This window comes from Chaetura pelagica, unplaced genomic scaffold (assembly GCF_000747805.2).
Source record: "Chaetura pelagica isolate M959 unplaced genomic scaffold, ChaPel_1.0 scaffold17, whole genome shotgun sequence".
Classification (NCBI taxonomy): Eukaryota; Metazoa; Chordata; class Aves; order Apodiformes; family Apodidae; genus Chaetura; species Chaetura pelagica.
Genome location: NW_009970726.1, coordinates 5,069,874 through 5,085,086, shown reverse-complemented (window position 1 = coordinate 5,085,086; position 15,213 = coordinate 5,069,874). Strand labels below are relative to the sequence as shown.

At 37.6% G+C, this 15,213-nt stretch overlaps 1 protein-coding gene across 1 annotated transcript in view; it reads right to left on the bottom strand.

Annotated features, from left to right (window-relative positions):
- Positions 1-15,213, bottom strand: part of SVIL (supervillin) — a 66,062-nt gene that overhangs the window by 30,508 nt on the left and 20,341 nt on the right. The window contains 9 exon segments of the mRNA XM_010007036.1: positions 2,417-2,546; positions 7,567-7,786; positions 8,028-8,033; positions 9,261-9,323; positions 9,326-9,815; positions 11,353-11,611; positions 13,125-13,220; positions 13,979-14,118; positions 14,474-14,535. Of these exon segments, the coding sequence (XP_010005338.1) occupies positions 2,417-2,546; positions 7,567-7,786; positions 8,028-8,033; positions 9,261-9,323; positions 9,326-9,815; positions 11,353-11,611; positions 13,125-13,220; positions 13,979-14,118; positions 14,474-14,535 (1,466 nt within the window).

Below are 15,213 nucleotides of genomic sequence, written 5' to 3'. Positions count from 1 at the left end.
TAACTTCTATTTTATAGAGCTATCCTTCAATAATCAAATCTCCAGAACAATTCAGACCTTTTAAAAGGCACACGCATGCACAAAAGAAAATCTAAAAAGGTGTCTGGCTACATTAACAGGAGTCACATTCTGCAACTAAAAACTTCAGGCATTATTTTGGAGCAGCAGGGCATGACAGAAGTTTACACACCCTTGTTGTCAATGCATGACTGCCATGTGTAGAAATTGTATTTTAACTAGCTCAGTACACAGTAATCAATAAGATCCCTGCATTTTTATTGCAAACCAGAGACAGAAAACTCTTGAGATTCTCAAGTACATTTTAGTCTCAAAGCTCTTCTACAAATAAGAGAATTGTGTCACACTGCTTCATGGTCCTCAAATGATAATAGCAATCAAATTGATTAATTATCAATAATACTATTTTCAGATTGAAGGGGAGCTGACATGCAGTGTTGTAAGCAGTGTGGTCAGTTAATGGAGCTCAACATTATTTATCATACATCATATAATGAATCAGCATGGCAAATCTCAATACGGTACAGGAAGTTGTGTATCTAATAAAACTAATTCTTTTTTCTTATACATCCAAGATTTCACCCACTGGCAGACATGCAAATCCTTTGTTTCAGGCTCTAATTAGCCAAGAGCTAACATGAACTAACAGAGCGGGTGACCCAGTGTCACAGAAATTCCCACTGCTAGCATTCAAGCTTCAAAGCTTGTACCCTCCAAGCACTTCATGCTCGCTTACTTGCTTTAAAAGCCCAACTTGTGCTATGCTGAGTGAAGTTGCTGCACATGGTAACACAGCAGGGAGGATATGGGTGCTGGGGAGTGAGAGGAGAGAACAAAGGTTTTGTCTCTGCCTAAATCTTGGCAGCTGCTTAAAGCTTTTTCTCAACCCCATTGTCTTTAGCTGGAGTACATTTGTTATCTGATCTTAACAGTTGTCATTTTGGAGACTAGGCTGTTAAAAATGTGACTTCAATTTTGCTTTTCTCCCTGAAACTATTTTTGCTTTAGGACATCTTTCAAATGTGCAACTGGATTTTTGAGCAAGTCCACAGGGCAAAACCAAAACAAAACCCATAAATCAAACTGCAAAAAAATCAGGTTTCTTGTTTTCCTGTCCAGTTAACACACAAGCTACTGATGACTCACATATTCAGGAACAGATTTATCCTCAATAATGACAGACTGTGTAACAACTCATTACGTGTAATATACTAATGGAACAGGATAATTGTTGTTATTGTTTGCTTATAGTACTTAATAGAAGCAGCATTTTCACAACTAAATAACTGAACCCAAAGAGTGCTGTCCCCATTAATAAAATTTGTAACACAAATTTAATCTTTATTTGTCCTCTGTGAAAATACTCCTTCAAAAATTGAAGGCTTTTGAAACAGTCCATTTTATCTGACACTATAGTTTTCAAATTACTAGACTCAGAAGGGAAGCAAGTCTACATTAGTCCTGCAATTTGAACCAGAGCCCACCTGGAAGCAAATCTAACAGTCATACTCATTTCCTGTGCTTTGGTTCACATTGCAGAATGCAGACTTTTGGATGAAACTAAGCCCTGAAGTGCACTCCTGCATTCCCATATAACACCATGGCTGCTAAAGGCAGTCAAGCCACAGAAACAGACAAAATTTAGCAAAAATTCACTGCAGTGAAACAAGCAAGTACTGCCTGGATAGCAGGTGCTCATTGGTAATCATTCTGATTTACAGATTCACTCCAGCTGAGCAACATAACTCACTCAGGTATAGCCATAGCCAGAGAGTGTGCTAACAATGTGAACTTTCCTCTACACCTTTCTACCTGTCTTCCACTCTATTCACTAACACTGACAAAACAGATAAAATCCTTGTCCAAGTGGTTTTGGCTATCCACAAACATCAAAAGTCATGCAAGATAACCAAAAGCCAAATGGTTCAAGAATACTCTGGTAACTAAACATTCTCAGTGTTTCTTCAATCTAAAATTACTGCTCAATAAAAAAAAGAATATGCACAGAGACAATAGAGCTTTAGGAATCTGAAATTTTTACACGTTCACCCATACTAAAGAAAACACTTGATATTAAAAGTTTTAAGCTAATTTCATTGTGGGGGGTAAAGCTTAAATCATTATACCTGTAATTCCTGAAGCCTTACAGGCCTACTTAATGATTCATTTACTGCTGATGTAAAGACACTGTAACCAATATTGTGTGTTCCAAGACAGTGAAGACATTCTTGCTTAAAAAGCTGTCATGTTGGAAGAACTGTTTTTTAAACAAGCCTAACAACAAGAGGAATAGCAGGAGCTAGTAGCTAGTATTAGGCATGCCTATCTAATTGGATGCATCTTCAAAAAGCTCAAGCATTTCAAGCAAGATGTTTTTTCCAAACAAGGATAGATTTACCTTCTTCAACAGCTGCTCAACTTCTTGCATCTGAGTGCTACGATCAGTGACAGACATTTTTGCATACTCCTGCTTTTTGCTGAGCCTGCTCTTCCAATCTTCTTCACCACTCTTCTTCAGCAATGCCAACCTGGGAAAAAAACCCAAACATATCAACAGGTAGCTTTAAGCATTGTAATTCCCATTACCCTCAAAAGCTACCCCTATTGTTTGCTTAATGCTGCATTTAAGAGAATTTGAAATTATGTTTTCTAACATTAACTATAGTTACTTGCATTTCATACACCTATACAAAGCTTACAAATGAACACCACACCTTTACTGAACATGTTGAACATGTTGAATCTGTCAAAACACAGACATCTAACTGAGGTAGGCATCCCAGTAAATTTGTATTGTCAGTGGAAATGGCCAATACAGTCAAGGAGACCAAGGCACAGTGCAGATCTTCCTAAGTAGACATATAAATAGGTTAGATTAATCACTGCCTTTTTCCCTCCCTTCTGTAGATAAGGCATGGACAGTGACTAGCTCAGGTACGGATGCTTATGATGTAGATGTCCAGTGCTAATAAGGTGAATCCAACCTTTGGTCTCTATTGTACTCATTAAAAAAAGATTTAACAAATTATTTTCTTTAAAACCTAAGAAGAAAGAAGTCTATTCAGCAGGTACACACCAATTAGGACTCATCAGGCACATCAAATGACAACTTTACAGTTACTGCTTTCATTACAACTCCAGTGAATAAGGTTCCCACCAGACTCCTAGGGATCACTTAGTACCTCCTTGCTTAGCTTAGGCATTGCTGTGACACAAAGCAGTAGTCCTAATGCACCAGTAACCTGCTGCTAACTATACTACAACTGTGAAATCTGTCTGCAAGATTTTACTTGTTTACAGGTTGTCTTATATTTAAAATGTGTTAATCTCAGGTAAGTAGGATCTTCTACCAGTGCTATTTCCTCATCTTGAGCAAAACACTAACTGATACTGACTGGCTCTGGTGGGGACAGCACGTAGCTTTATTTGCTAGAACTGGAACCTATTTGTCCACACAAACTCTGAGGTGACTAGTGTCACAAGCCAGTACTGGGGGGCTACCACCTGGGAATACAAGGTCTACACAGGCATCTTACCTTCCTCAGAAATTAATATTTCTATGAATTTTCTACCTTTCAGAAATCATTCTTAGTAACCCAAAAATGTGTATCTGCAGTACATGTACAAACAGTTGAATCAGTTAACAACATTTTTATTTTAGTTGAATTAAGTTTTACTACATAATGTTCTTGAATGTGGAGCATTTTAAAAAGTATTATACAAAACCCCTAACCCTATTCATATTTGAACAGGTTGAGTTGTTAAAGCGTTGGCAGCCTATTTTGGCCACAAAATACAGAGATCCTATTTTGGAGATGCAATTACTGTTACCCTCAGAGTAAGTCTTGCCCTGGAACTCTGAGAAGGAAGGGGTAGGACCGAATAGGTCTAGTCAGAAGCCAAGTTTCAGGCAGCTGCTTCCTGCAAAAATCCAGGGTGTGCAACCATGCTACTGACCTATTCAAGGACAACCAATTGGTCCTAAGGCAGTCAGTTGAGAAAGACTGAGAATGCAGAAAACAGTTAATCCACAGAATACAATGGCAGTAAGAATGTTAGTATTCAAGAAAGCAGTTATTTCCTCTCTTCCTGCCCAGGCAGGCAGTGCTGGCAGGCTTCACATCGCCTGGTTGCTTCATACCTCACAGCAGGGATGAGTAGGGGTGAGAAGCACTCACAATAAGGAGTTGAGGCCATGGTCATTGTTTCCAGAACGTATACAAGATTTCACTGCCCAGAACTAATCTTCTGGAGTGCATCCATGCATGTGTGAAACTGTGGAGGAGATCAAGATGCGACTGAATTGCCACCATGCAGTTTTTTTAACCTGACATTACTGCAGGACCTGTGCCCCAAACAGCTTGGTTGATCAGGAAGAGAAAATTTGTAATTCTAAGACTGCTTCTTTGTCTTTAGAGACGATGTATTATCCTCTGTCTTAAGAATAAACTCATACTAGCCCTTCATTCTTTACTTGTATATGGAATGTAACAACTCATTCCTAGTGTGAGAAGACACATTTGTCTGCTTTGAGGAACAAAACTACCACCTAAAGAAACATGCATGACCTGTATGAAAACTTCACTGCTGTGTAAAAACCTAAAGCCATGCATTTGCTCTGAATGATGGAAAAAGCAATAGGTTCAGACTGCCCTGACTCAGCAATGACTGGAGGGCACTCTTTTGTATGAATAAAGATGCAAGGACCATTGAACTGGTTTACGCAAGCAAGCACACAAGCTTAACTCCAAGTATATAAAGTGGTTGATTCTTTGGAAAGTCTATAAAAATAAGGTAATTATTTGGTCTAATCCTTGAATTTGTTCAAGGCCTGTTCCCTACTAGTTTTGTTGCATACCTCTAGTTTTCCACTTCTGACAATAATGAATAATCATTCATTATTCACTTTCACAGTTCTATTCATACTGCCTTTGGCTCCAAAAGTTCCTTTTCAATCTGCAAAAAAAAAGTTTCACTCTTTTCTTGAAAGCAAAAAGCTTTTTATGTATCTGTCCATCTTTGGCAGCTTGCTCTGCATCCTTCTTTCACCTACTAATGAGACAGAACATCTGCCATCATTGATGACAGAATAACCATCCGTCAGCATGGGTTCAAAGCAAAAGTTTTCACAGCTGAAGGCATAATGTTGGATTAATACTGAAGGGAAACAGAAATAAGATTTGAACAAGGAGCACTGTATGAAAGACCCTGGCAAAAGCCCTGGCAAAAAAAAGTAAAAAATGACATGTCTTTCTTGTGTGGCAATATGTTTAGTCTGTTAGCTGCTAAGGTTATCCTTGAGATAGATTAAACTGGACACAGGCTTGGCTTTTATACATACTCCATTGGCTGCACTCGACCAGTTCTTTTCAGCTAAATCATAAATTCTAGAGGCAAATATGATAAGTATCTACCATAGAAAGTATCTATAAAAAGGAAGCTGACTGTTAAAGGGTGCATAAATTCATGATAGTGTGGACTAGTCTGCATAACAAAATCTTGCTCTGGGGTCAATACATCACAATAAATTGAAGATTAAATTTAGGCTGGGCTCTTCCTGAGAAGGAATGAATGAATGATGGTAAGAGGTCTACCAGAAATCAGAGGTATTGACAGATTTTTAAATGGTGATTGTGGCATGAAGCTGACTTCTAAAGCAGAGCTGAGAGGGTGGCTTGTAGCAATTCCAGACTCCATAAATGCACAAGGACAGGTAGTTACACACAACTAATGCTCCATTCAAAGTCCTCCACAACATTCCTCTTCCTGAAGGCAAGACAATTAAAAAACTGTTTCCACCAGTCCTATATAACACATCAGTGATTGGCCTTGGCTGCCTAAAACAAAACACAGCTGAAATTAATCAGAGATATGAGCCTTTTCTCCCTCTCATCTTCTAGCTGCATGTTTGCACAAGAAGAGAGGATAGGTGTCTTTTATGCCTTGAAATATCATGATTTTCATTCTTCCATAGAATACAGGTAATTCTGAAAATGCCAGGTATGCACTCGCTCCACAAAGTGAAATAGAATAGTTCAGTGAAATAAGTCTTTGTGGAAAATCACTTTCATCTAGATCAGCATGCACGCATCCTGCCCAAATAATACTACATCTGTGGAAAAGCTGTTCCTCCATAAGGTGAAAGAATGTCTGACACAGCCAGAAAAATCCACTGGATGGGAATTTGAAGTTAGTCAATGTAAGAGCGGGGAAAAATAAAAAATCGGAAGTGGAATAGTTAATCTTCAGCTGAAATGTTCTTCCAGGTTTGCGAATACTTGGCATCAGCTGTAGCCAAGCAAACAAAAATTAATAATTCCATAAATTAATAATTCCATAATTCTGGACCAGGTAGACTATTGTGGTACTTGGGAAGACTCAAACATTTTTATACCAGCTCTGCCATTTACAGACATTTGTGAGATCAGAATACATACATTCCTGACAAGACAGCAGGTATTTTCTTTTGTCAGCTTTGGGACAGAGAGACGGTCTTGGAGGCCTAATGAAAACGATTCCAGATTGTGAGCATGACTGACAGTCTTTAATAGCAGTTCCTCAAGAGATCAACTCAACTGGAACAACAAACTTATGACTGAAACAGCTGCTAATCCTTAGATCTTCCCTCCAAACTCTTTTTCCTTACCAGAATCAGGGAAGGCAGATAATTTACCACCTATAAACCAGAAGTTACTAATCTGAAACCTTATCTGCCCAGACAGTTTTCATTTACATAATTTTTATTCAGAGTAGGGAACAGAGTGGTGGGATGAAGGTTGCTTTAAGCAAAACAACAGTAAACTGGAAAAGGTAAATTCATCCTTCAGAAGGGTGGACCGAGTTCGTACTCCTAAAGTTTTAACTAATTTAGAATGACTTTTACAAGTACTGCAGCAGCTATTGGAGCTTCAGTTACAAACTCCTACTGTCTGCACAAGCACAGAAGACAGTATTTTGTTTCAGATCAGAATGATCTTGGGTTGGAAAAAATATTTCTAATACTCTTCCAAACCTGTCCAATTTATTATCCTTTTAAAATTCCTAAAGTTCCTAGAAGTTAAAATGGCAACCATGTTATTTCTGAAGAGGGAAACATCACAGCTTCTAAGCCTTACTCCCTGTACTCAGCTTATTTAAAAGAGACTACTCCCGTAGACCAACAAAAGCTTACTATTAAAAAAAATAATCAGATTATACCTGTGGTAATTCAAACCAGAACGCAGGGAAGTATGTTGAGTGTATTAGTATAACTGTAACTAGAACATGTATTTTTACAGCTTTCATTTTCTGAATTACTTACTGATTATTCAGGTGGCTTTCAGAAATCAGATTATCATGTTCTCTTGAACAGTAATTCTCATTCACCACCATCTGCTTTATAAGCATGTCAGGAAGATTTGCTGCAAGTTTCTGCTGTTAGTATTTCATATCTAATAAAGCCTAAGAATCACTTAGTTTTTTCAGAAACAGGTTTAAAGCTTCTTTTTATACCACGAGTCTAATAACTGCATTTATAGAGATAATTTTTTAGAAGTGGAATTTAAGTACCTTTCCTTAATTGACATAGTTTTGCTGGAATTATCAAGGATATCCTCAGCTGTTTGTGCTTTGTTCTCTCCAACGGAAAACATCTCACAGGAATTCTTATAAAATTTGCCTTCCAGTTGTTCAGAGAGCTCCTGCAGTCTAGAAGATGCCGCAGTTGCAGTTTCTGAAACTGTCCTCATTGCTGATGTGCTGGTGAGTTCAGAAGTTGGCTCAGCGTGGTCTGCCCATTCAAAAGAGGAGTGCTGAATTAAACTTAGTGCTATTCTCAAATATATTTTACATTACTAACACTGAATCAGCAAATCTGTTTTTTAACATTCAAATCACATGCCATCCTAACAGAGGAAAAATTTCTGGCTGAGCTAGAGTAGAAAGATTTGCCCATTTGTGACTGAAGTTCACATGAAGCCACAGAACATCATGTTCAATACACAATTCTGAACTTCATATGGATGAAGCACAAGCTGCTGCTCCTGTCATCACACCAACAGGAAAACAAATGGGCAGATGAAAGTGAGAAGGAAACAAAGAGTAGGGGAAGACAAGCATACAAAATTTAAATAAGAAATTAACTTACTGGTAAAGCAGTTTAATGCATAAGTAGCAAACTAGGAGGACATTTAAATAGCTTAATAAAGGTATTATTGCCTAGGAGAGTGCTGGGGTTTTTTTTGGTTTTATTTTTTTTTAAGCAGTAATTAAACCGCAGGAAAAACTGCCTTGATGAAAGATACATACACCACTACAGTTATTCTTAAGGTATTAGAAATGATCTTCAATTTTCTTTTTTAAATTTTACAAGCACAACATCCCCCTAATACATGACTGCTCCTGTTTTATCCCAGTCTCCATCTCCCTTGCAGTCACCAAAAGTGGCAGAAAGGACAGAATGGACAGTACTTTTGAGAAAGACAGGCAGAATTATACATTTTTTCTTATGCCTGTTCAAAGATCATTACATTAAAAAAGCCCTAATTTTACAGGGTGAAGACAAAAAGGCTTCTAGCACTACACAGTAATGTGGTCCTGTACCCCATCATAAAACAGAAAAAAACCACAACATCCTTCTAAAAACCAGTGCTTTATGCAACGACCAAATGAATCAATTATTTCCAAAGCACTTTATCTAAAGATGGGTGAGTGTACTTATTAAGTTTGAATTATGCTGTGCATATAGAAATGCAATTGCTCTGAGAATTACTTGGTTTGTGTTTCATCATCACACTGAAGAGAAAGTAGTAGTTTTGCAAGAGTAGTTACCTTAAAATTATCCACCACTAGCCATATATGTACATATGTAGTTAATATATGACTACTTATGCACAAGAAGGCAACTTGAGCAGACACTTGACCCAGAACACCAAGTTTAGCTTGTTCAGCATTCTAGAGAGCAGGGGCAAGGGGAAAAGAGGCAAGGATAAATCTTAGCTTCAGCATATAACACCAATTCTTTCAAAGTAAAAAAGTCTGAATAAAATTGGGCCACCTTTAAAGGCTGAAGGATTGAAAGAATAATAAAGATAAAAATGCATTAATAAAACTTAAGATTTCACAGATATTTCTCTACCTTTAAGCAGTGCTAAAAGAGGAAAAAATAACCAGCCCTGATAATACTTGCAACAAAGATGTTTAAAACTAGAGAAACACCATGGTTTGCTAAATGAGACTATGCTAATAGCAAGTATATACTGAACCTCTTCACGAAGTCTTGCTTTTCATAACTCTTTCCAAATCTATCTTTTCTTCAAAGGACTGGCTTTGACTTGCCATTTACCTTGTGTGTGAGTATCAATTTCCTTCTGTTCAAGAGGCTGAAAAAGTGCTTGTGAACTAAACAGTTCCATGCTGCCCTTCCTAAGGAAGCTGTGTGTTGTCTCTTTATGGTAGTCTCCTGTTTTTTCAGAAACAGGATGTGTGGTTTCTTCCTCAAAGGAGCTGTACTTTGTAATTTCATTAGCTTCATGTGCTAGAAACCTCCTTCTCTCTTCGTCATGCTTCTTTGATGCTCTGTTGATTTCTAGTGCTTCCAATGGGGGCTGCCACTGTTCTGGCTTCTGTGTGCGTTTTCCTGAGGAGTCTAAGTTTTCTGCCGAGGACTGGAATCTCAAATCAGCTCTAGTGGCAATGCTTGCACTTCCATCAGCAGCTGCCTTCACATGCAGGTCTCCAGAGTACAGTGGAGAAAGGACAGATGCCATTGTTGAAACAGACGTTGCAACTGCAGTTGACAGGGGAGTTAGTTTTCCACTCTCATTTTGTACCTATGAATAATAACAACAAGAAAAACAAAACAAAACAAAAAAGACTTATAAACTCTGAAATAATCAATTACTGAAAACAGTCTAATCACATCAGTTCTTTAGAGATGTGCTTCCATATGAACACAGTGCTCTGTAAATCCAGACTAGAAACAGATGAGGAGGGCAACAATGCCTATATAATTTGGCTGCAGATGGACTATTCCACCCAGGGAAGAAACAACTGCATGTGAACAGCAACATCTTTAGCAATAAAAGGTGTATGTGTAGCATGCAATGTGATCTTGTGCCAGGACTCCATGAAAAGGCTCATATTGACATGGTACTGAGCAGCACTGAGGGAAGAAATTAGTTCAGATTCCAGAACACCGGATGACATGCCATGTGCTGGGGCTAATCAACTCTGCATCTCAGCAGGGCTAATTAGCTTTGGCACAGCTCTGCTCTCATACAGTTATGCAGCTTTCAGCTCTGGAGTTAGCTCAGTGCCAGAGAGAGACTCTGCTCTGTGCTGTCCTATGTGGGGCAGACATTCCTCACGCTTCTGCCAAATAAATCATCTTCATGGAGGACTGTTAGTCTAAGACTTTTTCAAATATCAAACCATGAAGCTAGTCAACAGTCTGCCAAATAAATCATCTTCATGGAGGACTGTTAGTCTAAGACTTTTTCAAATATCAAACCATAAGACTAGTCAACAGCATGCAAAAGGAACAGACAAAAGTCACACCAGTAAGAGGAAATAAATTGAAAACTTAAAATGCACATGCAAATTCCATAAAGCATGGATAACACAGTCATTCATTAAACAAACCAGTAAGCACAGCAGAGACTACTATGCTAGCTCAAAGATTCTGAAGAAAGATTAAGAAAATAGTTACCAGTTTACTCTTTCTCCATTGCATCTATCAGAATTAGAAATTTAGAAAGATCAGCAAAAGGATTTCAGGTTTAATTACAAAATTATGTACAAGATACTTCTGCAATTATGTATTTTGGTAACATAACTTCTAGTTATCTAGATTGATAACTTTCTGAATTTCAAAAGCATTTCTGCTTTTAGGAAAAAATAAAAATCAATGCCACCTCCCACAGGAAAACGACAGAATATGTCCTGACTAATAACAGAAATATATAGTGCTTTCAGGAAAGAGTCTGGAAGTTGCACATAACAAAGCTCAAAAATTCCCTGAAAGCAGGAAGTGTGTTACAGTTTTTACCCCTTCAGTCAGGAATTTACTTTTAGAAGACATGCAGTATTCTACCAGCACTATGAGAGGTACAGCATGCACTAATCAGGAAGATGATGTACTCTCGAATTACTTAAAAAACACACCAATGAAGCAGGACATTTTAGAGGATGTTGTTTCTCAATGTCAGAAGACTGCTTCCTGACATGTTTTTCCTGTAAGTGTGTCATGACCCCAGTGTGTGGCTCAGAGTAAAGAAAAGGCCAGCTGTTACAGCATCTTACTATAAAGCTCTTTGCTCCAATAAAAACAAACAAATGAAAAATTGCTAAGATTGCACTTACCTGCTCAACTTCTCCAAGAGTGACTGGTTGAGTCTGGTAACGAGCATTCATTCTCCTGTGCCTAATATCTCCTCGAGTCCTTGTGGATATGGCCCTGGATACTGGTTGAGACAGTTTGTTAAATAAAGCCATCTTTTCTGCCAAGCTTAAGGTGGAAGAATCTGGTTCATCAGACTGATCTGGCCCCATTGCCTCTCTGGCAGCTCTTATCTCCTCTTTAGCTAAAATTTTTTGATGTGCTGATGCCTGCAAGCTGAAGAAACAGAACTGGAAATGAGTTTTGAAGAAGCCATTTTGAAATTTTAAAATCTCAATCTGAGAGAAGCAGAAGAACTGCACGTGAAGCACAATAGCCAACGTAATACAGCAGCCTAAGTGGTTATGCAGTGGTTCAACATTGGCATGATGAATTCTAATTCAACAGCTGAAGATTTAAAAAAAGTTAAATTTTCATTCACAAATTCATCTGATTAGAACACAACGATTTTTTTGTTTAAGGGGAATTCAAGAAGAATCTTTAGACCAATCTCTCTATACAAAACACAGAGGTATGGAGAGACATTTAAGGTGCTGTAGAACAAACACAGGTCCCACAGTGCAAATTACACAAAATTCAATTTTATTAGAAAGAATTTATGAAGAGTACATAATAAAAACATTTAAAAGATGGAATTAAACTCCAAGTTACTGCTGCTTCTAGGGTAGCATAAATTTTAATGCCTCTTATAATTTGAAGAGGAACAGAATTCAGACTGTCTTTTGTTTTATCTGGTGTAACTCAACAACAAAAAGTAGTTTTGAAATATACTCCATTAATTTTGAAGATGGTTTGACCAATGCTGAAGGCAGACACATTCATTCTTAAAAGCTGTAACTGCATTTGTCTCTACAATAATATATTTTATTCACCTCTAGCTAGATTCAGACACATTTATGGAATGAGTAGGTTTTTTGTTGGTTTTTTTTCCTCTCCATGGTGTCTTCTAAAATTCTCTCATTCGGAACACACAAACAGTATTCTGCAACTTTACCTATAGGTGGTGCAATTTCTTATCTTTAATTTTGCAAGCTAAAAACGTATGTAGAGACAGACAAAAGGGTATGTACTGCTTGTGAAATCAAGCACCCAGCTTTTGTGTTTTCATCTCAAGATGACATAACTGTACAAAAAACATAAGAGCAAAGAGAGTTCTGCTAGGTTTGCTCACATGCAAATTCATTTATTTGACTAAGAAGAATCTTCTCTAGAACAGGTAAGTGAGGTTAGAAAGGTCCTGAGAACAGATGTTTGACCCAAAAAAAAAAAGCTGCATTGTTTCATCATGCAAACGGTGCAATTTCTTATCTTTAATTTTGCAAGCTAAAAACGTATGTAGAGACAGACAAAAGGGTATGTACTGCTTGTGAAATCAAGCACCCAGCTTTTGTGTTTTCATCTCAAGATGACATAACTGTACAAAAAACATAAGAGCAAAGAGAGTTCTGCTAGGTTTGCTCACATGCAAATTCATTTATTTGACTAAGAAGAATCTTCTCTAGAACAGGTAAGTGAGGTTAGAAAGGTCCTGAGAACAGATGTTTGACCCAAAAAAAAAAGCTGCATTGTTTCATCATGCAAACATAAACGAAGTTGACATAGGCTTTAAATATTCTTGAAACAAGTAATTGACTTGACACATTGAAAAGGCATTCCAGACTTTAAAGATGCATCTGCTATTGAGGAATCTTGTGCTCCATGTAACATGCATGTTTATCCCCCCCAGTACCTGATAGGTTGTACAGTGCTCTTAACTACAGTGGGACTAGGTACTCTTGTCACTACTGTGTGGGTATTCACAGAACGTGAAGCAGGGGTAGATTCACTTTAAAGAATTGCCAAGGAGGAAAAATTCACAGGGAGAGAGAAGAAAAAAGCATTAAGAAAAGCAATACATTAAGTGTTAAATACAGAAAAGACCAAAACCAAAACAAAACAGAAAAAACAACAAACAGCAATAATTTTTAATTAACTGAGTTAACTGCTGCAACCTTTGCAAAATAATTTCTAATACTTCAAAAGAACTAAAAGCACAGAGAAGCAAACAGGTTGTCTCTCGAAGTTACTCATTACCCATAACAGAAGTTATCTCCTAACAGATTATTAGGTGAATGTCCATTCACCTTTGTTTAATTTTCCCCCAAAATTACTTTCCTTTTAAAAAAAAAAAATCATGATGTAAGAAGAGGTGCAAGAAATACATTTCCAAAAAGTACATTTGAGATTTGAGTGCAGAAGGTTTTCCCTTATACACATTCCATAAGAAATCATGCAGACTTTCCCTCAGCACAAAGTGTCTTCCTCATTTGAGTTACAAACCAAAGATGTGATTAATCCCGTTTACCTCATTTGCAGGTTCATAAGATCTGTGCTGAATTACAGCTCATACAAGTTAGGCTTTCCTAGTCCCTCTACTTCTAAAAAGGAATTTCAATATAGCTTCCCATGTGGTTCTCAAGGAAGTTGGCCCTTAACAATAAATGTTTTCCTTGCTACGAAGTTATAAACACCACGTATATGGAACTTAATCCCAGATTTAAAAGCGAGAATCAAAGTTGGAGCCAACATATGTACAAGACCTACCTAGCTGCAATGACCACTTCCTCGCTGGTAATGGGCTGTGTGTGGGATCTATCCTGCAAACGCCTCAGCCTTCTCTCTACGGCTGAACTTCTTGTCGGTGGTTTAGGAATATTTTTCATTTCAAATGATTTTTCCATTTCCTAAGAAGACATATGTCATAATTAAAACCATGGAAGAAACGTTCAAAACCAGTACTTTCCTTTCAGCATTCCTGCATGCAAAGTAGTACATTTCGCTAATGCCCATCTTTAGAAGCAGGCTGAAATTGCACTGCAGGAGTCCCAGTTAGAACTAACTCCACATCCCACATCTCTCTACATGACGTTCTTAAAGAGCAACAGGTCTGCTGTGTGTGTAGAGATTAAGTTAAAAAAAGTTATGTATCTTAGATTTGATTAACTGCATTACACTGCACTCTAATGCACTGTGGGTTCTCCAATATCTTATTTATGAATGTTTAACTTAGCCTTTTATTAAGAAAAATGTGTTACTTACTCTAAAAAGCAGCCTCTTTGCAGCTACGCTTAGTTTGGCTCGGTCATCCAATTTTTCCTCGTCTACACAAAGGGGTAAAAAAAAGATGGGAGACTGAATGTAATTAATCAAGCTCATATTAACTGCAAGGTTTTTTGACTAAATGATTATGAACTCCTAAAAAAATATGTTTTACAAAGGCAAGAAGCACCAGAATCAAACAAGCTGGCTGCTAATCCTTTTTAACACAAGATTTATCATGAACCAAATTGTATAAACTTTACTTGTATTTACATGTATTGTGTCAGAGAAAATTTCTTAATAGGATTTGAGAACAAAAGACTTGTCTTCAGCACAGTTCACGTGCTTTCAAGTTATCCAAACAACCTTTGAAGAGCAATAAAACTTACCACATTAGTACATGGTCACACATGGACTAAAAAAAACAATTATACTGAAAGACTGTCTTAAGGGTTGAAATTTATCCTGCTCTATAGAGCACCTATTTTCTACTAGCTGACCATACAAGATGGTGTCTCCTGGAAGCTGGTCATTCTGATAACCACAAGGTCTCCATTTTTCAGAACTCAACTGGTAGACTTAGGAGCTGAAATCAGCATCCTCCAGATCCAAGAGCCAGCATCTTAAAGCTGCATAGAATATCAGCTTTCAAATAGCATAAGGCATTACATCTAAATTTAGCTACACATGAGATTACCTACTTAATTTGTGCCAGACTTGCCGAGAGCGAAGAGGGAAAG